Here is a 23,735-nt window from a genome sequence, read left to right as displayed (position 1 = left end):
GCTATTCCCGCCTTTTTCCCCCACCCCGAAAGTGATAGTTTGACTGCCGGCTGCTTGTTAAGGTAGGGTCAGTCTAGCTCCCGCTATCCCTTCCCCTCCTCCTACCCCCGCCCCGAAAGGTGACATGTGGGGCTCCGGTCCAAACAGTAATCACTAGACTCACAGCTCCCAGCACTACTGTAAGTACATGCCTGCCTTGTATTCTAGTGGATTTATTGGTTGAAAGCTTCACTTTTGACCAATAATAAACTTAGTCCTTTCAGTCTTGCTCTAGGTTGACTGTTGTAATAATCACATCTTTTAAATATTGTACTTATCATGGAGAGTGATTATTTAAGCAGTGGGTAACCTGTCTATCTTTTCAGCTTGGATGACAGAGAGGGTCACCTGTCAATCAACGAGAAGAACTGGTGGAGATGGACTAACGTCCTGAGACTTCCCCTTTTTGGATTTAATTACCTGTGTACCTGTATGAAATTGCAGGACGTAACCCCTCATCATTGCAGCGGTAAAGAACCTGCTTTCCTGTCATCGGGATATAATACTCAAGGCTATACTGTGAAGAACTAGCCAGTGGGTCGTAACCAACACCTGCGACCCCCCCCCCCCCCATCATCAGCAACGGCTACGATTTCAACAACACAGTGTCACCAACACCAGACACCCCTATATATATTAGCGTTGAATTCAGTGATCATTTATATTTTTCATTTTTCATTTTCTTTAATGTAGGATTAATATTTCATATTTAAGTGTTTTATATTTTATATTTTCTATATAATAAAGTGTTTATGTTTGTCTGTTATTATTTCTTTTTCTATTCATTAATTTTCCTGAGGAGGAGCCAGCCTTGGTAATACTGTCTGAAGTTATTACAGGGCTGAGTAAGCCTTCACAAGTGGCGACCTTGCCAGGATACAACTCGACAGAATCAAGATTCAATTCCATCTCGAATCTACCATTGGAACTTCAACGCTGCATACCACAGACGGTTACCACCAGCCATGAGTAATTATTCTCTATGGTAGGACTACGGTACAGGTATTTAAAAGATTTACCTGGAGTTTACCTGGAGAGAGTTTCGGGGGTCAACGCCCCCGCGGCCCGGTCTGTGACCAGGCCTCCTGGTGGATCAGCACCTGATCAACCAGGCTGTTGCTGCTGGCTGCACGCAAACCAACGTACGAGCCACAGCCCGGCTGATCAGGAACTGACTTTAGGTGCTTGTCCAGTGCCTGCTTGAAGACTGCCAGGGGTCTGTTGGTAATCCCCCTTATGTGTGCTGGGAGGCAGTTGAACAGTCTCGGGCCCCTGACACTTATTGTATGGTCTCTTAACGTGCTAGTGACACCCCTGCTTTTCATTGGTGATTGTTATAGTCTCAATTTATTGTAAGTCAAGTCAGGCAGGATATAATAGTTAATTCTGCCACCTTTCTTGTGAGCTTGAAACACTTTGGAGGATTAGACTCTAGGGACCCGAGATTTTCCAGTGACAATTTGTTTCATTGAGCTCTTTATTTTATCAAGGGAACTGTCGTTGGACACTCTTGATTTGTTGGTGAGAAGACTGGATGGTCAAGGGACCCCATTCTACTTACTGTTTGCTCGAAGCCGGCATAGAACCCTTCGTTTTAATTAATACATATTGTTTAACTGAAGCAGGGATCGAGCCCTCTGGTTTATTTACAGTTTGAACGGAGCAGGAATTGAACCCTCCGTCTTCTTTAATACTCATTTCATTTCCCCTGATAGTTTAAGTTATTCTTGCAAGCATGGAGGAATACCAGTTTTGGATGAACGCTGGAAGTTAGGAATAACGGAAAAATTTAGAATCTTACATTAGTGCTAAGATCCAGGAAAGACTTGAAAGAGAGAGAATTGAGAGAGAAGAGAGACAGAAAGGGAAAGAGAAAAAGAAAAGGAGAGAGAGAGAATCGAAAGAGAAGAGAAAAAGGAGAGAGAGAGAATTGAGAGAGAAGTCCAAGAAAGACAGAAAGAGAAAGAGAAGACAAAAAGGAGCGTGATAGACTTGATCATGAAGAAAGAGCTAGAGAACGTGAGGAACAGGCTAAAATACTTGAGGAACAGGCTAAAATAAGAGAACCTGAGGAAAGAGCAAAGGATAGAGAAGTTTAGGAAAAAGCTAGAGAACGTGAGGAAAAAGCTAGAGAACTTGAGTTAATAGAGAGAGAAAAGGATTGCGAGCTCGAAAAATCTCGCCTTGAATTAAAGAATAAAAAGTTAACTCTTACACAACAACAATTAGAGGAAGGAGTAATGGAACAACGTGCAGTCAGTGCACATATTCCAACACCTAATTTACCTCCCTTCACAGAGAGGGAAGACATAACTTCATGCATTATCAGTTTGAAAATACCGCTACCCTCTGTGAATGGCCTGCTGACACCTGGGCTACCAGGTTAGGAATGTTATTTTCTGGTACAGCTTTGAATATCTATGCAACTTTGTCGCACGATATCATATGTAATTATAACCTACTGAAGAAGGCAATCCTTAAAGCATATCAAAAAACCACTAATTCTTACAGGAAAGATTTCAGGTATGCCACCTTACAGCCTGGCCAGAACTTTCAGCAGTTACAGGTAACACTCTTTCGTTTGTTCGACTTTTGGATAGAGAGTTCAGGAACTGATCACAGTTATGAATCTCTTAGAGACTTCATGGTTGCTGACCAGTTCCTGACAGCTCTTCCCCATCAGATACGAACTTTCATCAGAGAACGTAACTTGATTAAAGCTGAGGAAGTTGCTGAGGCTGCTGACCTGTATGCTGAGGCTCACAATTCCTATAAAGACCTAAAGGGATCGAACCCTAAGGGCAAGGGTTCATCAGACCTTAAGAAATCAAAGCCTCTAATGGAAAGTAAAATGACTTCTTTTATTCCTGTTTGTCATTTGTGTGGTGTTAAGGGACATAAACGTCCAGATTGTCCTTCTAAGAAGGTCCAAAAAGTTGGAAGATGTTTTAAAGACTGTAATGACCAAGCACCCTTCTGTTCAGGAACAGTTAATGGACTTAATGTATCTACCATTTTACGAGACACTGGATGCACTTGTATAGTCATTTCTGATAAGCTGTTCCCTAACCTTAAAGAAACTCATTCCTCTGCTATACTTTCAGACTACTTGGGCCGTACGGACACTTTTCCTACCATCCGTTGTTACATTAGGTCTAAATGGTTCACAGGTTGGTCTGAAGCCGTACTAGCTCCCATCACTTCTTGCTCCGTACTAATAGGTAATGTAAAAGGTGCCATTCTTCCTTCTGAGGTTGACCTTTAATCGCCAAAGGTGGACATAAACTTTTCAGATCCTCTTCCTGTAGAGTCAGAGAAGCCCCTTGAAAGTTCAGATGAGACAATGTCTCGCGAGATTCATGTGGGATTAAAAACCATTGATGCTACTCTCGAAAGCGAGGTAGTAGGATCACCGGTTCACTTGTTAGATGAAAGTAAAGATATCACCTCCGATACCATAAATGTCTTGACTAGGGCTCAGACCAAAGCCCAGGCTTCTCCTACTGTCCATCCTTTGATTTTCCCTGACTTTAAGCCTTTAGATATATCGAAGGACTCCTTTGTCAAGTTACAACGTAATTGCCCTTCTCTTCAGAATTGCCATAATGCCGCTAAACAAAATCAAGTGATCCAAAGGAAAAACTTTTCATATAAATTTGAATATATAAAAGGTATCTTGTACAAGTCAGTATTCAAATTAAATTCAGATGAGATAGACTATTCCATCTTAGTTGTTCCAAGTCAATGCAGAGAGACTGTTCTTAAAATGGCTCATGACCTGCCAGTGGCCGGACATTTCTCGCATCGTAAAACCTTAAATAAAATTAGGGAAACCTATTTTTGGCCAAAAATGTCCTCAGATGTCACTACCTATTGTAGATCGTGTAAAGTTTGCCAACTGTCATCCTCCCGAGGTACCAGGCGAGTACCTATGGTCAAAATGCCTATCTTTACGGTACCGTTTGAAAGAGTAGCTATTGACATCGTTGGTCCTTTATCTCCACTTTCATCTGGGGGACATAGATATATATTAACATTAGTTGATTATGCTTCGAGTTTCCCTGAAGCCATACCCTTAAAGACCATAACCACTACAGAGGTGGCTGAAGCCCTTTTGTCCATCTTCTCCAGAGTGGGCATCCCTAGAGAAATTTTGTCTGACCGTGGGACACAATTCACATCTGACTTAATGCAACATCTATACCAACTTCTGGGAGTGAAGCCTCTCTTCACCACACCCTATCATCCCAGCTGTAATGGGAGGATTGAGCGCCAGCATTCGATTCTCAAGTCCATTTTAAGGAAACTTTGCTCCCTTAAACCTAAGGAGTGGCATCGTTACCTACCCTGTGCTTTGTTTGCCATGAGGGAAGTTCCCAGTGACTCTTTGGGGTTTTCACCTTTTGAACTTCTCTATGGTAGACAGGCCAGAGGCCCATTGTCCATCCTTCATGACTTATGGACTAATGAGGAGGTAAATGCTGAGGTTCAGTCTTCTTACCAGTTTCTCCTTGACCTTAAATCTAAACTTGAGGAGACCTCTGACATAGTTTCGAAAAACTTAAGTTTGTCAATGGACCAGTACAAAACATATTTTGATTTCAAAAGTCAGAGGAGAAGTTTTAAAGTAGGGGATGAAGTTCTTGTACTTTTGCCGATCAAGTCAAATAAATTATTAGTAGCATGGAAAGGTCCATATAAAGTATTAAAAATTTGTGGGAAAGTTGATTACCTCATAGAAGTCAAGGGGAAACCTAAGCTTTATCATATCAACATCCTTAAGAAATATTACCGAAGAAATTCGGTTAACTGCCTTAATAACTTTGACTTAGTTTTTCCACACGAACTTGATAAGACAACTGAAGAATGTAAAGTGTGCGTAATTAACACCTCTAACTTAGACTATGATGAAGAATTACATGACTTGGTGACTCTTGACCACTCGGGCGCAACCAACATTAATATTAATGAATCTTTGGATGACCATAAGAGACATGAACTACTTCAATGTGTGAGTAACTTTTCAGACGTCTTTACTGATATTCCAGGTGTTACCTCCACGGTAGTCCATAAGACTGACTTAGTGACGGACAATCCTATCAAACGAAAATTATACCCAGTTCCAGTTCACCTTAGGGATGCATTTGACCGAGAGGTAGACAAATTATTAAAACTAAAGATCATTGAACCTTCAGTATCTTCATATTGTTCACCAGTAGTCATGGTTAAGAAGGAGGATAATTCATATAGACTTGCTATTGACTTCAGAGGCCTTAATGCTATAACTCGGTGGGATGCTGAGCCTATGCCCTTAATAGATAGCGATCTACACAAATTTTATGACTCTTCCTTCTTTTCAGAGATTGATATTGCACAGGCATATCATCAAGTAATGTTAGATCCTTCTTCTAAGCAGTACACCGCTTTTCCTACACACCAAGGACTGATGCAATATAGAACTATGCCCTTCGGTTTGGTAACTGCCTGTGCTACCTACGTGAGACTGATGAGAAAGGTCTTGGGTAATATGCCAAATGTTTCAGTTTATTTTGATAACATTTACGTAATGACATCCACGTGGGGCGAACATATCCAAACATTAACATCAGTTTTGCGTAGGTTACGCTCACATGGCCTCACTGCCAAGCCGAAGAAATGCTTCCTTGGGTATAACAAGATTAGATATCTTGGACTGATACTTTCTAATAATTCTCTGCAGCCTCTCCCCAGTAAGATCAAAGCTTTATTAGAATTTAAATTCCCCAAAACCAAGAAGCTCATGCGTAGCTTTCTTGGTTCTGTAAATTTTTATGCACGGTTTATCCCGAACCTTACTGATCTTACAGGCATCTTATCCGACTTCCTTAAAAAGTCTGTGAAGGAACCTCTTGAACTTTCCGACGTAGCTCGGGAAAAGTTTAACGAGATTAAAAATATCTTCTCGAAAGACCCTATACTACTTAAGATTCCAGATATTAATAAAACATTTTGTTTAAGAACTGATGCCTCCAATACTGGCTTAGGTGCGGTGTTACTACAATACCATGATGGTACTCCCTTCCCTGTATGCTTCCTAAGCCAGAAACTCCTTCCTGCAGAAACAAGATACTCCACAATAGAAAAGGAATGTTTAGCCCTTGTGTGGGGTATCTCCAAACTTAAATTTTATTTGCTGGGAAAAGAATTCATTTTAGAAACAGACCACAAACCTTTGATATACCTAGAAACTTTTAAGGGAACCAACAGTCGCCTCTTGAGGTGGACATTGGCACTCCAGGCTTTTAAGTTCCATATTGTGTATATCAATGGTTCATCCAATTATTTCTCTGACTGGTTAAGTCGTGACAGTCAGTAGAAGATTTGTTGCCTTACGTGACTTCCACATGTTAGAACTTTTTCCTCGCCTATTCTTCTTATACTCCTTGACTATAAGTCTTGGTAAGGGGGAGTGTGAGGGAAAAGTTCAATAGATAGGAGTAGCGAGGGAGTATATAGTAACAATAGTTTCATTGCCGGCTACTTGTTAAGGTAGGGTAAGTCAAGCTCCCGCTATTCCCACCTTTTTCCCCCACCCCGAAAGTGATAGTTTGACTGCTTGCTGCTTGTTAAAGTAGGGTCAGTCTAGCTCCCACTATCCCTTCCCCTCCTTCCCCCCCCAAAAGGTGACGTGTGGGGCTCTGGTCCAAACAGTAATCACTAGACTCACAGCTCCCAGCACTACTGTAAGTACATGCCTGCCTTGTATTCTAGTGGATTTATGGATTGAAAGCTTCACTTTTGACCAATAATACACTTAAGTCTTTTCAGCCTTGCTCTATGTTGACTGTTGTAATAATCACCACATCTTTTAGGTATTGTACTTATCATGGAGAGTGATTATTTAAGCAGTGGGTAACCTGTCTATCTTTTCAGCTTGGATGACAGAGAGGGTCACCTGTCGATCAACGAGAAGAACTGGTGGAGATGGACTAACGTCCTGAGACTTCCCCTTTTTGGATTTAATTACCTGTGCACCTGTATGAAATTGCAGGACGTAACCCCTCATCATTGCAGCGGTAAAGAACCTGCTTTCCTGTCATCGGGATATAATACTCAAGGCTATACTGTGAAGAACTAGCCAGTGGGTCGTAACCAACACCTGCAACCCCCCCCCCCCCCCATCATCAGCAACGGCTACGATTTCAACAACACAGTGTCACCAACACCAGACACCCCTATATATATTAGCGTTGAATTCAGTTATCATTTATATTTTTCATTTTTCATTTTCTTTAATGTAGGATTAATATTTCATATTTAAGTGTTTTATATTTTATATTTTCTATATAATAAAGTGTTTATGTTTGTCTGTTATTTCTTTTTCTATTCATTAATTTTCCTGAGGAGGAGCCAGCCTGGGTAATACTGTCTGAAGTTATTAGCAAAGAAGAGGGCTGAGTAAGCCTTCACACTGTACTTCCCATATCTAACCAGTTTCCCTGAATCATTTCATAAACGTTACCATGCTCGCACATCATAAAAACCACTTGCCTCAACTCACTATTATTTAATGCACTCACACCCTCCTCAAAACTCCCTTAGTCCCTCCTTTCAACCTTTCCTGGGATGACACCCTTCCCACCAACCTTTCCTAGTATGACTCCCTCTTCCCTCCAACCTTTCCTGGGATGACCTCTATCCCTCCTTCACTCCACTCCAAACTTACACACTCTCCTAGTCATCCTATTTTGCTCTATCCTCTCTAAATGTCCAAATCACTTGAACCCCTCCTTAGCTAGTAATATATAGCATTATTAGCCCTTTCTACAACAGGTAGCTAAGTAGTTTCCACTACATTAGTAATTTGCCTTCCTTTCCAGAAAATTAAGAATATTTGAGTTATAAAATCCTCCTATTGACTTACTCCACTGAGAAGGTGCTTGTTGTGTCAGACTTAATATGAGCTCTTCATCCACACAAGATTCTTCTAAAGTTTCATCTGTTGTTTCCTGTCGTGGTATACCAGCTCCTTCATTCTGAAAGTAGATTAATACAATTGGTATTACCCATCTGCAAACTTTCCAGCACTTCAGATTATGCAGCAATACAAGAGGAGTGCAACTTCAAACACAATACACAGGTTCAGAAATGATTAGGCCCTGGAGGAGCCAGTCAATATGAGCTCAACCCTTACAGATGCAACTAGGTATGTACTTTAGCATGCATTAGTAAGGAAAGTACAGGAGAGAGAGAGAGTAAACCAACAATTAGTAAACTGAAGACACACAGACCAAGCTTCTTCATGTTATAAAATGTTTAACATGAAGAAGTTCACAATGAGTGAAATGCAGTTTAAAGACATAATTTGTCTGTCTCTGACATCCTAAGGAAAGTACACTACTGTACTGACAAATAAAAGGAAGTCAAAAAAGTAGAGGGACCAATAAATCAAACAGAATAGGAAAATTAGCATTTAGTAAAAAATATTAAATCTTACAATTGTTAATAAAAGAGAACTTAATTTGATATTATTATTATTTATAAAAGAGGAACCGAGACATATCACCCAATGAATAAATACGAAGAAATTGAGAATACATCACAAAAATATCTATGATTTATTTTAATATATTTCAAATAAATAGGATTCTAACACATTCAAATTCATTACAGGTGATTCAATTCAGTTTATTTAAACATTCATATTACTTAAAAATATTTATTCTGAGTAATATTCAGCCTCATGTTGACAAAGTGGAATAATCCTCATACAGGATTGAATCACAGTGCTCCACACAGTATAACAGTAAAAAAACGAAGAGGGGATGAAGACTAGACAATAAACTCAAAGATAACAATGAGTCATTCTTCCCAAGACTTAGCTTTACATTAAAAATACTGTAACTAACTTTAAATTTAACAATCTTGTAAAAAATACATACCTAAAAATGCTTATTATAAACCATATTTCTTCTTATATTTGCTGAAAAATGCTAATTTTTAAATCACTAATACTATAATGAAAAAGGTAAGTAATGACTAACCCCATATGAGGAAACATCTGCCTTAGTAATAGCATTTACTGTTGTAGCCGAGCACAATGTGGAATCATCGGGAGTGACTGATATCCTGTACTGGCTGCTTGGTAGTTCTTCGCTGCACTCATGAGCCTTCTTTTCCTTTAAGATCAAGTTCACATGCAATTAAACCCCAGCACATTTGCATTCAGTATCAATGAAGAAAAACTCATTGCATAAAAAAAATACTTGTACAATAATAGATTGAATATCAGATTGGAGGGAGAGAGTATGGAGGAGGTGAACGTATTCAGATATTTGGGAGTGGACGTGTCAGCGGATGGGTCTATGAAAGATGAGGTGAATCATAGAATTGATGAGGGAAAAAGAGTGAGTGGTGCACTTAGGAGTCTGTGGAAACAAAGAACTTTGTCCTTGGAGGCAAAGAGGGGAATGTATGAGAGTATAGTTTTACCAACGCTCTTATATGGGTGTGAAGCGTGGGTGATGAATGTTGCAGCGAGGAGAAGGCTGGAGGCAGTGGAGATGTCATGTCTGAGGGCAATGTGTGGTGTGAATATAATGCAGAGAATTCGTAGTTTGGAAGTTAGGAGGAGGTGCGGGATTACCAAAACTGTTGTCCAGAGGGCTGAGGAAGGGTTGTTGAGGTGGTTCGGACATGTAGAGAGAATGGAGCGAAACAGAATGACTTCAAGAGTGTATCAGTCTGTAGTGGAAGGAAGGCGGGGTAGGGGTCGGCCTAGGAAGGGTTGGAGGGAGGGGGTAAAGGAGGTTTTGTGTGCGAGGGGCTTGGACTTCCAGCAGGCATGCGTGAGCGTGTTTGATAGGAGTGAATGGAGACAAATGGTTTTTAATACTTGACGTGCTGTTGGAGTGTGAGCAGGGTAACATTTATGAAGGGATTCAGGGAAACCGGCAGGCCGGACTTGAGTCCTGGAGATGGGAAGTACAGTGCCTGCACTCTGAAGGAGGGGTGTTAATGTTGCAGTTTAAAAACTGTAGTGTAAAGCACCCTTCTGGCAAGACAGTGATGGAGTGAATGATGGTGAAAGTTTTTCTTTTTCGGGCCACCCTGCCTTGGTGGGAATCGGCCGGTGTGATAATAAAAAAAAATAAAAATAATAGACAGGAATGATGTTCTAATTACAATGAATTCATGAGATTATCTTAGTTATTTATAAATACTTGAGCAGACATATGGCCCTGATACTTGCCTATATATGGTTGTAAGGGTCAGATCTTAGCTTCTAACCCTACCTCTCAACTTGCCACTTATCAAATTCACTCTCTCCTAGCCTCATGGGCCCTATTGTAACAATTCTTGAAACTATGGATAGAGTCTACCTCCAGTTCTTCATCGAGGTCATTCCACTTCCACTCTGAGACTGAAGAAATACTTCTTGAGATCCCTCTCACTCATCTGTGTCTTTAGTTTCCAACAGTACCCCCAAATGCCTGTGTCCTGTATTGCAAATAGCCTGTCCCTATCTGCCCTATAAATTCTTCTGAGAATTTTGCATGTTTTTATCAAGGCTCTCCTGGTGCTTCTGTCCTCAAGAGTGATTAGATTCCATTCTTTAGCCTTTCCTTATAGCTTATACCCCTTAACCCTTTGACTGTTTCGGTTGTATATATACGTTTTACGAGCCACCGTTTGTGACGTAGTATATATACAGTGGTCCCTCGTTTTTCGTAGTTAATCCGTTCCTGGAGTTGCTACTATTATCGAAATCTACGATTTTCAAATCAATTTTCCCCATAAGAAATAATGTAAATACAATTAATCTGTTCCTGACACCCAGAAGTATTAAAACAAAAAATTTTTTTACATGAAATATAGATACAGTACATAAACAATACAATGGGAAATGATGAATGAAACATTAACAGCATAACACTTACCTTTATTGGAGATTCTTCTTAGTGTATGGGAGACTGGAGGAGGAGAGAGATTGGATTGTTTACAGTTTGGAAGGGGAATCCCCTTCCATCAACACCTCAGGTACCAATTGCTTTTCTGGGGTTGCTTCTCTTCTCTGTTTCTTAAAGCCACTAGGACCACCTTGAGTCACTATAGTCCTGTCTCGCAAAATAACTGTGGATAGAGCTCTGTTTCTGGCGTCTCTTTAACACTTCCCTAAAATGGCCCAAGACTTTGTCACTGTACATGTTGCCAACATGGCTTGCAGCAACCTTGTCAGTGTGATGTTTCTCCATAAAGTTTTCCATCTTACCCCACATAGCAAAAATCTTTTTAATTTCTGAAGAAGGCACCTTCTTCCATCTCTCTTCCTCCTCCTCTGCAGCAAGATTCTGAGCTGCGATCTGTTGCTGTTCCTGCTGAAGCTCTTGCAGCTCCTCAGTGGTGAGCTCTTCGTTGTGGTCTTCCACCAACTCTTCCACATCCTCCAAACTCACATCCAACCCCATGGAACTCCCCAGTGCCACAATTGATTTAACAAGACATAGGCTTATCAGGGTCAGTCCCAAACCCTTCAAAATCCCTCGTCGACACAATCTGGCCACAATTTTCTCCATGGTAGCTTATTTAGTACTTGCAAGCACTAAAATGAGTGGAATATTATGAAATATTTCGTAGGAGCACGTGAGGGGACCTTCGCTCACTGGTAAACAATGCCAGACTGGCTGGGTAGGGAGGCCGCCCCGGCTCACACCGTGCGTACGCGTCCCGGACGAACTACTATTCGCGAGTCAGCCTATGATTAGCAAGCCCATGTTTATACGAAAATATCCCTATGATTTCCGAAATCTATGATTCCCGAGAACTACGAAAAACGAGGGACCACTGTACTCATAAATTCTAGAAACTTCAAATCAAGCAGGAGAAAGCTGGTAGGCCCACATGTGAGAGAATGGGGCTGTGTGGTCAGTGTGCACCATATTAAAAAAATCCTGCAGCACAAAGTGCATAATGAGAAAAAAAAAACTCCAACCGTTTTTTTTTAATTAAAATGCCAAATTGGTGGTCTATTTTCGTATAGGACTTATGGTTGTATTCTCGTTTTCTTGGTCTCATTTGATAGAATGGAAAACATATTATAGACATAGAGGTGATTTTGATTGGTTTCACTACGAAAGGAACCTTGAAATGGAGCTCAAAGTAGGGGAAATGTTTGATTTTTGCCGATGTTCAAAAGTAAACAAATGATGTGCAGTCATGAATGGGTTGATATTATTTATACAATTATTACAATATTGCAGTAGTCTGCATAACAGTAAATCTTCTATTTTTTGTTTGAATAAAAATTCAAAATAGAAAGCAAGAGTAATATCAGAGGGGCCTGGAGACGTGACTGATGAACAAAGAAAATGTTATTTTAGAGCCAGGATTGTCTGTGTTGTTCATTCTGGACCCTATTTTGAAATTGTCATATTTTTCAATTTTCGTGAAATTGGCCAAATTGCAAATTTCTGACCACATTACTGGGTAGTTGAAATCAGTAAATGGGCAGCTTCTTGTACTCAATCGATAGAAAAAACGGAGTTCTAAAGAAATAGCTATGAGTTTGGTCGACTGGAACAATGGAACTAGCCGAAAATAGGGCTCGAAGTGGGTGAAATCGCCAATTCCTAAATATCACTGAGGTCGCTAACTTTGCTAGAGCGTAATTCCATCAGTTTTCCATCAAATTTCATTCTTTTGGTGTCATTACAATTGGAAAAAGATTCCCTATCATTTCATAAAAAAATAATTTTTTTTTCGGAAATTTTGCGACACCAGGAGCCACCTCAGGATTTGGGGTTGCGACAGTCAAGGGGGTTAACTCTGGAACTAGTCTCACTGAATAATTCTACACTTTCTCTAGTTTCTGAGAAATATGCTACCTACCATTATTTTTGACCTTATCACAACTTTTTGGGGTCTTCTACAGTCTATTCGTACATTTGAAAAAAAAAATATACGGCCACACATTGTATCATGGTTAACTACACAAGGTTATAACTGTCTGATGTACTAGTAAGCCTAACCAGCATAAGTAAACATTGAAATTAAGAGCTGTTGTTCCATCACCAGTTTCTCTACAAGCAAACAGGGTGTGCAACTACCAGGAAGATGAATTCCTCACTTTTCTAAACCATCTACACAACGCCTTTCTTCGCAGCATTCCAATCCTTCGCTGCTTACTCGTCTTCCACTATCTCCTTATGTAGATGCTATTAAATCTCCTAGTCCACAGACACCTACTGCTTTAGGTTACCATAATTCATTACAAATTTATTACAAATTCATGATTCTAACAGTGGAATTTAGCCATAAAGCACACTAAGTATATTTAACCCAGGATAATCCAGTAAGTCAAACAATGTGTCTTATTTCCATGTTTTGAGGAGTATTACACTTTGAAACATTTGTAATTTTATAAGTATTCATTGTACATAGCCTTAGATCAAAATAGTAATAAAAAAATAGAAAAACAATTAAACCATATTTTTTTTTAACATGACGGTTGTCTCCCACTGAGGCAGAGTGACCCAAAAAAGAAAGAAACACTCTCACCATCATTCAACACTTTCACCATCATTCAACACTTTCACCATCATTCAACACCATCATCATTCACACAATTACTGTCTTTGCAGAGGCACTCAGATACGACAGTTTAGCTGTCACTCCATACAGCCAATATCCCAAAACCCTCCTTTAAAGTGCAGGCATTGTACTTCCCACCTCCAAGACTCAAGTCTAGCTAACCAATTTTCCTGAATCCCTTCGCAAAATTTTACCCTATTCACATTCCAACAGCTCGTCAGGTCCCCAAAACCATTCATCACCATTCACTATCTAACATGCTCACACATGCCTGCTGAAATTTATCTACGGAGGCAAAAATGAGGAATCCCAGAGTATAGTAGTAACAACCATTTTATATGGGTGGGGGACATGAACTTTTAAACACTGAAGCAGGAAGGAGACTGGAGGCAGTGGAGATGACATATTTGAGAGTAATTTATGTATTATGCAAAGAATTGAGCATAAAAATTAAAAATGGTGTGGTGGTTAACGGTATTACTCAGAGGCCAGAAAGAGGTTACCGAGGTGGCCAGGGCATTTAGAGAGGATAAGGCAGAAAAGGACGGGAGCAAGGGGCTAGTAACCCCTTCTCCTGTATATATTACTAAACGTAAAAGGAGAAACTTTCGTTTTTCCTTTTGAGCCACCCCACCTCGGTGGGATACGGCCGGTGTGTTGAAAGAAAGAAAGAAGGCAGAAAAGGATGGACAAGAAAGTGTATAAATTCTAGGTGGATTGGAGGCATTGGGGTCATACTAGGAAGGGTTGGAGGGAGACTAAAGATTCTAAGTGGTAAGGACTTGAGCATCTGAAAGCTGTATATAAGTGTCTTATATCTGGCTGAGTAAAGACACATGGTTTTAGGGATTTGTTGTACTATTGGAAGTGGGAGAAAGGTAGCAGTTATGAAGGGATTCAGGGAAAATGGTAAGCTGGATTTCAGTCCTGGAGGTAGGAAGTACAATGCCTGCACTCTGAAGAAGTGAAGATGTTATTGTTTGGAGGGCCATTTGAACAGTGATGCACCATGCCCTTCTGGCACGACAACCATTGCATAAATGATGGTGAACATTTCCTCTTTGCATGTGTGAAAAAACAGCACAAGTTACTAATTTCAAAACAAAGTTAACTATAAAAATACCCAATACTCAGTTTGATTCATTGAAATACAAGTTTCATAAACTTACAAGAGCAGTTAATTTCTCCTTTAGAACAGATCTGTAGAACAGCTCCGAGTTTGAGGTGGTGACGTTAGTTCTTGGAGGAGAGTCAGGTGGCTGGAGGTCTTCTCTTGAGCCCCCTCGAGCCTGCCGTCTTTCTATCTCATCTTCCCATATGTATGACAGCCCAGGATTTGTAGCTACTCCAGCTGAGTGAAAAGTAACAGATGAAAAAATTAGGTATGATTCTATTCCTTTGTGGCAATCATGGAAGATATCCCTAGACTCCTACACAAAATACTGTTTTCTGAAATAATTGTAATAGCAAATGCTGCCTCAAACCTATGACATACCTCCTCTACCTCCTCTTCCTTCTCCTTCCTCCATACCTTCTTTCATCAATCATTCTTTATTAGATTTAATTCATAGGTATATTGGACACTTTGTGTGTGTAGTATAATACAAACACAAATGACAAGCCACAAACAAAAACTTAAAAATACCATAAACACTTACTTCCAATTTGCAATCTGTTAAGGATATCTAAAGAAAGGCCATCCACCTCAAGTTCACAAGTAGTCATTCTGGAAACAGTTTCAGGCAACCACAGGCTCTGTGGCACGCTCTCTTTCGTCCATATTTTGGTACTTGGATGCAGGGAGCTGCTTACATTCCCACAACTCTGAGTAGGGGCTGACTCCAAACTTTCTGATACACCAGCATGGGAACGTATAAAGACACCCTCTGTATCATCAATCCCTACACAAGGTTCAAGGAAAGAAGTAAAAACAAATGAATCTCCATCTTGTATCAGAAATTTGCAAGCAAAAATTTTAAACAAAGTCCAGTGACATTTATTAGTTTTGAACTGTTTTTCTCAATAACTTGAGACTGTGAATTTGAAGATCATCAGATTTGCTTAAATTTGTTCCAATTCTACACTAATAGTTTTTTCAATCACAATATTTAATGTGAGGACCTAAAAAATCTGTGGTGGAAAGCTTTTGACAGAAATCAAATTAGAGCTGGAATTGTATGTAAATACTAACAAGGCAAAGTAATACTTTGATGCAATGTATACCTTTATTACTGACAATATTTAGGACACAAAAGGGCTTCATGAAGTCAAACTGACTTGATAAAGCCTCTGCATGTGCAATACATTGGCATTAATAAGGATATCCATGGCATCTGAATGTCATTTACTCTGGAAATCCAATTAAGAGTTAAGCAAAGGGAAAAGTAAACAAAGTTGGTACAATATCATGTTTTAAAGTATAATAAAGGAAGAGAGATGCTGTAATCTATAGGTAGTAGGTTGGTAGACAGCAACTGCCCAGGGAGGTACTACCGTCCTGCCAAGTGAGTGTAAAACGAAAGCCTGTAATTGTTTTACATGATGGTAGGATTGCTGGTGTCCTTTTTTCTGTCTCATGAACATGCAAGATTTCAGGTACGTCTTGCTACTTCTACTTACACTTAGGTCACACTACACATACATGTACAAGCACATATATACACACCCCTCTGGGTTTTCTTCTATTTTCTTTCTAGTTCTTATTCTTGTTTATTTCCTCTTATCTCCATGGGGAAGTGGAACAGAATTCTTCCTCCGTAAGCCATGCGTGTTGTAAGAGGCGACTAAAATGCTGGGAACAAGGGGCTAGTAACCTCTTCTCCTGTATATATTACTAAATGTAAAAGGAGAAACTTTCGTTTTTCCTTTTGGGCCACCCCGCCTCGGTGGGATACGGCTGGTGTGTTGAAAGAAGAAAGAAGGATTGCTGGTGTCCTTTTTTCTGTCTCATGAACATGCAAGATTTCAGGTATGTCTTGCTACTTCTACTTACACTTAGGTCACACTATACATACATGTACAAGCACATATATACACATCCCTCTGGGTTTTCTTCTATTTTCTTTCTAGTTCTTATTCTTGTTTATTTCCTCTTATTTCCATGGGGAAGTGGAACAGAATTCTTCCTCCGTAAGCCATGCGTGTTGTAAGAGGCGACTAAAATGCAGGGAGCAAGGGGCTAGTAACCTCTTCTCCTGTATATATTACTAAATGTAAAAGGAGAAACTTTTGTTTTTCCTTTTGGGCCACCCCGCCTCGGTGGGATACGGCTGGTGTGTTGAAAGAAAGAAAGATGCTGTAATCTGTACTACCAACTTTCATCTCTTGGAAGTGAAATACTGTACCTGTATATACAGTATAGGTATATATTTCAGTACTTCAAGGAGGCACAAGTCTAAAATTCAGGCTACTGAAATAAAACGCACAAGGAATTCAGATGTTCACAATGTGACAGACAGGAACTAGAAATTGGTTATGATAGTGGATATACACTGACAATTTATTAAAGACCCAATATACTGCAATTAACAACAAATAACTACAGTGATTTTCTGCTTGTAAGGGAGAAATAAGAAACTAATACCCCAACAAAATATCTAAATTATACTTACCCTCTATCTGCCTAAACTTGCATGTTGAAAGGTGTATCATATTCATTCCATGTAGATTATGGTCCATGAGAAACTGCAACACATATGGCACGTGTGACTCGTGTGGCTGGTATACTTTGTTGTGAATGGCCCCATTCTGAAATCATTTGTTCTGTTTTAATATAAATAATAATGTTCAGACTATTTCAAAACATTTATTGAATTCAAAACTTCAATAATGCTCGTTTGTTTACTAGTGCATCACATAATATATGAAACTAGAATAAATTTAAGTCTAATAACTAAACAGTATGCAAGGGCTCCACAACAAATAAATGAGCAGCATTCCTGAATTTCATTTATAACTATGAAGTTCAGTACTGGAACCTATTTTTTTCCACAGTATAAAACCACATTCTGACATTACAAAAAGTTACGTACAATCCTTACATCTAAGGCCCTGGATAGTTGTGATCTACCATCCTACCACTTAAACCATGGGTTTTTCAGAACTGTGGGGAAAAAATAAGGCACATGTTATGTGAACTTGTAGCTATATGCTCAAATCTTAATACCAATACCCTACCCACCACCTCTTACTTTGCTACCACAACTTTATTTGTTATATCTATGCACAAGGTGATAACATAGTTACAAGAGTAGAGGAGAGCTGTGGATGCTGCTGCCATTACCCACAGCAGAGTGGAGTGCAAACAATGATTCTTTTGCAACTAGAAAAATAGCCATTTTTTTCAGGAGATTCCTCCTGCACAGTACCAACGTCAGAGATACAGAGGCTTCGCTGTACCAAAAAGGCACAGAAAGAAATATTTTAGAATATTTAACTCAAGTTTAAGTACCAAACTTACTTGAAGAAGTTCTGCTGCCTTTTTAACAAGAGAAGGATTGTAGAAGAATATTTTGAGAAACTGGTGCTCCTTTGAATGGTATCCATAAAATGGTCTGAAATTAAACACACATTTCAGCAAGACATTGCTAGCATTTTCATGATAGACTAACTTGAGTAAATGTTAAAAGTACTGTACATGTACATATAAGGCATATGATATATGAAGAGCCAGTAAATCACTATTGAGTACTTAATACCTCTGAATGCAGAAACAACATGTGTGGTTAAGTACATAACATGTACACATCTATAACATAAGGGCAATTAAATTAAAATAATGAAGAGAATAACAATCAAACCTTAAGTCATGTATCCAAATATTTCTATAAAAAAAAAAGTCGAAGCCTCTCCAATAAGCATTGCCCCCCTAAATAACAAAAATATAACCAGGAGACTAAGTAGCTCATAACTAACAGAATCCTCAGATTTGTAAACAAAGAAAAAATAGAATGGGACTAATATCCAAAGAAAACAAAAATTATACTCAACAACATTAACCAAATATAGAAATCGAAACAACAATGTTAACAAAGAAATCAAAACAAAGATATAAAAAATACCTGGAAAACACTCCCTCATACTATATACTGAGTTCTAATAAAGTACCTCTACCTAGAGCAAAAGAAATTAAATTCTATAAACCTAATAAACTTCCCATCCCATCCTTATTAATGAAATGGAAAACAAACTATATTTCTTCTTAATGATAGGCTCAAACCTCACAAAAAAAATCTCAACCTCCCAAGCCCAAGACAGAGACCTTCTTACAGATATATAATTATCCAAGTTCCTCTACCACCATCTACCTCAGAAGTAATCTCAATAATAAATTTACTAAAGCACAACAAATATACCTTTACTCATATACAAGCTGACCATCATTAATCCGGCATCATCAGGACCTGCGGGGTATCAGATTAGTGATTTTGTTGGATCACAGAGTGGTTAGGCTAGAATACACTTAACCCAATGATGATATTTACACATCGGCGATTTCACCCACTTTACGCCCTATTTTTGGCCCATTCCATTGTTCCAGTCTACCAAACTCATTCCTTCTATTCTGTCGACTGAGTACAAGAAACTGCCCAATTACCTATTTCAACCACCCAAGTCAGAAAATGTTAATTTGGCCAATTTCACACAAATTTCAAGATAGGGTCCAGAATAATGCAGACATTCCTGGCACTAAAATAACATTTTCTCTGTTCATTAGTCACGTCCCCAGGCCCCTCTTATATTACTCTTGCTTTCCATTTTGAATTTTTGTTCACACAAAAAAATAGAAGATTTACTGTTATGTAGATTATTGTATTATTGTAATAATTGTATAAATAATGTCAACCCATTTGTGATTACATTTTAGACCGGCCAGTTGGAGACGTGCTGGATGGTGATGTCATTTGTTTACTCATAAACATCAGCAAAAATCAAACAGTTTCACTACTTTTAGCTCAATTTCAAGGTACTTTTCATCATGAAACCAATCAAAATCATATCTATTTCTGTAATACAGTGGACCCTCGGTTATCGGCTGTAATCCATTCCAGAAGGCTGGCCTAAAACTGAAATGGCCGAAAACCGAAATAATAATTCCCATAAGAATTAATGTAAAGGAGGGAAGAGTATATGGAGAGAAAAAGAGGGGTTAAGAGAGTTGTGAAGTAATGTAAAAAGAGAGCAAATGAGAGTGGGTGAGATGTTATCAACAAATTTTGTTGAAAACAAGAAAAAGTTTTGGAGTGAGATTAATAAGTTGAGGAAGCCTAGGGAACAAATGGATTTGAGAGTTAAAAATAGGAGGAGAGTTATTAAATGGAGAGTTAGAGGTATCGGGAAGATGGAGGGAATAATTTGAGGAATTGTTAAATGTTGATGAAGATAGGGAAGCTGTGATTTTGTGTACAGGGCAAGGAGGAATAACATCTTGTAGGAGTGAGGAAGAGCCAGTTGTGAGTCTGGGAAAAGTTCGTGAGGCAGTGGGTAGAATGAAAGGTGGTAAGGCAGCTGGGATTGATGGGATAAAGATAGAAATGTTGAAAGCAGGTGGGGATATAGTTTTGGAGTGGTTGGTGCTATTATTTAATAAATGTATGGAAGAGGGTAAGGTACCTAGGGATTGGCAGAGAGCATGCATAGTTCCTCTGTATAAAGGCAAAGGGGATAAAAGAGAGTGCAAAAATAATAGGGGAATAAGTCTGATGAGATTACTAAATTTAAAAAGAGAAACTTTCGTTTTTCTTTTTGGGCCACCCTGCCTTGGTGGGATACGGCCGGTTTGCCGAGAGAGAGAAAAAAGAAAAAAAGTCTGTTGAGTATACTTGGTAAAGTGTATGGTAGAGGTATTATTGGAAGAATTAAGAGTAAGATGGAGAGAAGGATAGCAGATGAACGAGGATTTAGGAAAGGTAGGGGTGTGTAAAGGGTAAAGAGGTTTTTGTGGCATTTATGGATTTGGAAAAGGCATATGACAGGGTGGATAGGGGGCAATGTGGCAGATATTGCAGGTGTATGATATAGGAGGTAGATTACTGAAAACAGTGAAGAGTTTTTACGAGGATAGTGAGGCTCAGGTTAGAGTATGTAGGAGAGAGGGAGATCATTTCCCAGTAAAAGTAGGCCTTAAACAAGGATGTGTGATGTCACCGTGGTTGTTCAACATATTTATAGATGGGGTTGTAAGAGAAGTGAATGCGAGGGTCTTGGCAAGAGGTGTGGAGTTAAAAGATAAAGAATCAAACACAAAATGGGAGTTGTCACAGTTGCTCTTTGCTGATGACACTGTGCTCTTGGGAGATTCTGAAGAGAAGTTGCAGAGGTTGGTGGATGAATTTGGTAGGGTATGTAAAAGAAGAAAATTAAAAGTGAATACAGGAAAGAGTAAGGTTATGAGGATAACAAAAAGATTAGGTGACAAAAGATTGGATATCAGATTGGAGGGAGAGAGTATGGAGGAGGTGAATGTATTTAGATATTTGGGAGTGGATGGGTCTATGAAAGATGAGGTGAATCATAGAATTGATGAGGGGAAAAGAGTGGGCGGTGCAATTAGGAGTCTGTGGAGACAAAGAATTTTGTCCGTGGAAGCAAAGACGGGAATGTAAGAGAGTATGGTTGTACCAACACTCTTGTATGGGTGTGAAGCATGGGTGATGAATGTTGCAACAAGGAGAAGGCTAGAGGCAGTGGAGATGTCATGTCTGAGGGCAATGTGTGGTGTGAATATAATGCAGAGAATTCATAGTTTGGAAATTAGGAGGTGTGGAATTACCAAAACTATTATCCAGAGGGGTGAGGAGGGGTTGCTGAGGTGGTTCGGACAAGTGGAGAGAATGGAACAAAACAGAATGACTTTGAGTGTGTATAAATCTGTAGTGGAGGGAAGGCGGGGTAGAGGTCGGCCTAGAAAGGGTTGGAGGGAGGGGATAAAAGAGGTTTTGTGTGCGAGGGACTTGGACTTCCAGCAAGCGTGCGTGAGGGTATTTGATAGGAGTGAATGGAGACAAATGGTTTTTAAAACTTGACTTGCTGTTGGAGTGTGAGCAAAGTAACATTTATGAAGGGATTCAGGGAAACCAGCAGACTGGACCTGAGTCCTGGAGATGGGAAGTACAGTGTCTACACTCTGAAGGAGGGGTGTTAATGTTGCAGTTTTATAACTGTAATATAAAGCACCCCTCTAGCAAGACAGTGATGGAGTGAATGATGATGACAGTTTTTCTTTTTCAGGCCACCCTGCCTTGGTGGGAATCAGCCAATGTGTTAATAATTAAAAAAAATAAAAAATAATCCATTCCAGACACCCAAAAATATTCACAAAAAAATATTTTTTTTAAAGATTAATTATAGCTTTACAAATACAAAACAATGAGGACTTAATAAAATTAATACATGAACAATTAAATCAGTATTACATACCTTTATTGAAGACTCTTCTTGGCTTATGGAAGATAGGGAGGAGGAGACAGGGAGTTGGGGGTTGTTGTTTGGAAGGGAAATCCCCCTCCATAATGACTTCAGGTAACAAATCCCTCTCTGGGGTTACTTCCCTTCTTTGTCTTTTAATGGCACTAGGACCACCTTGAGAGTCACTGGACCCCTGTCGCATAAAAAATCTGTCCAGAGAGGTCTGTTTCTGGTGTCTCTAAGATTTCCCTGAAGTGGGGCAAAGTTTTGTCACTGAACATGTTGCAGATATGGTTTGTTTCAGCTTGGTCAGGGTGATACTTTTCAACAAAACTTTGCAACTCATTCCACTTTGCACACATGTCCTTAATCAATGAAGGCACCTTCTCCCCTCTCTCTTCCTCCTCTGAAGCAATTTCCTCAGCTGCAGTCTGTTGCTGTTCCAGTTGAAGATGTTGCAGCTCTTCAGTTGATAGTTCTTCCCTGTGGTCCTCCATCAATTCTTCCACATCCTCGCCACTCACATCCAACCCCATGAACTTCCCCGGTGCCACAATAGATTGCACAACAGGCACAGGGTCGTCAGGATCAGCCTCAAACCCTTGAAAATCCCTCTCTTGGACACAATCTGGCCATAATTTTCTCTAAGCAGAGTTCAAAGTCCTGGAAGTCACTCCCTCCCAAGCCTTACCTATAAGGCTTATGCAATGGAGGATATTGAAGTGATTCCTCCAGAACTCACTTAGGGTCAAGTCAGTGTCTGAGGTCACTTCAAAGCACCTTTGAAATACAGCTTTTGTGTTTGAGTTTTTTGAAGTTAGAAACAATCTGCTGTTCCATGGGCTGGATGAGAGGAGTGGTGTTAGGAGGCAAAAACTTCACTGTTATAAAACTTAAGTCCCTAAACAATTGGCCTTCCAAGTCTGGAGGATGAGTAGGAGCATTGTCCAGTATCAGGAGGCACCTGAATGGCAATTTCTTTTCCAGGACGTATTTTTTCACACTGGGGCCAAACACATCATGGACCCACTCTTTGAAAATGTGCCTTGTGACCCATGCCTTATTATTAGCTTTCCACATCACACACAATCTATTCTTGACGACACTATTTTCCTTGAACACACTGGAATTTTCAGAGTGATACACCAGTAAAGGTTTCACTTTGAAAACCCCACTAGCATTACCACAGAACAAGAGAGAAAGCCTGTCTTTCATAGGCTTGTGTCCTGGCAGTGCTTTTTCCTCCTGTGTAATGTAGGTCCTCTTTGGCATTTTCTTCCAAAAGAGGCCTGTTTCATCACAACTAAACACTTGTTGGGGGAGGAATCCTTCAGCCTCTACATACCCCTTGAATTCCTGCACAAATTTTTCAGCCACACATTTGTCAGAACCTGCAACCTCCCCATGCCTTACCACACTGTGTATGCCACTATGCTTCTTAAATCTCTCAAACCAGCCTTTGCCGGCCCTAAATTCACTAAAAGCAGCACTTGTTCTAGGCATTTTCTTTACAAGATCCACATGCAACTGCCTTGCCTTCTCACAAACCATCGACTCCACAACACTAACTCCCACTAATTGTTTTTCGGTGATCCACAAAACCAACGACTTCTCCATATCTTCCATTATCGGTGACATTTGTTTGGTTAGCACATTTACTCCTTTTGCCACATCAGCTTCCTTGATTTGTTCTTTCTTTGCCAGGATAGAAGTGATTGTTG

The 23,735-nt window shown here is 39.6% G+C and overlaps 1 protein-coding gene across 12 annotated transcripts in view; it reads right to left on the bottom strand.

The window, feature by feature from the left end:
- The window catches only part of LOC128690850 (mucin-3B-like), a 245,985-nt gene that overhangs the window by 210,689 nt on the left and 11,561 nt on the right, over positions 1-23,735 (bottom strand). For all 12 annotated transcript variants that reach the window (XR_011392071.1, XR_011392075.1, XR_011392078.1 and 9 more), the window contains exons 4-9: positions 18,068-18,161; positions 17,220-17,355; positions 15,267-15,509; positions 14,778-14,959; positions 9,063-9,197; positions 7,943-8,054 (exon numbers count right to left, since the gene is read on the bottom strand). Coding sequence is in view for 8 of the 12 variants with exons in the window: in XM_070085103.1 (XP_069941204.1) it covers positions 7,943-8,054; positions 9,063-9,197; positions 14,778-14,959; positions 15,267-15,509; positions 17,220-17,355; positions 18,068-18,161 (902 nt within the window). In the remaining 4 variants the exon portion in view is untranslated. The remainder of the gene's footprint in view (positions 1-7,942; positions 8,055-9,062; positions 9,198-14,777; positions 14,960-15,266; positions 15,510-17,219; positions 17,356-18,067; positions 18,162-23,735) is intronic.

The sequence above is a fragment of the Cherax quadricarinatus genome, chromosome 1, assembly GCF_038502225.1.
Source record: "Cherax quadricarinatus isolate ZL_2023a chromosome 1, ASM3850222v1, whole genome shotgun sequence".
Taxonomy (NCBI): domain Eukaryota; kingdom Metazoa; phylum Arthropoda; class Malacostraca; order Decapoda; family Parastacidae; genus Cherax; species Cherax quadricarinatus.
This window is presented reverse-complemented; position numbering and strand designations above follow the sequence as displayed.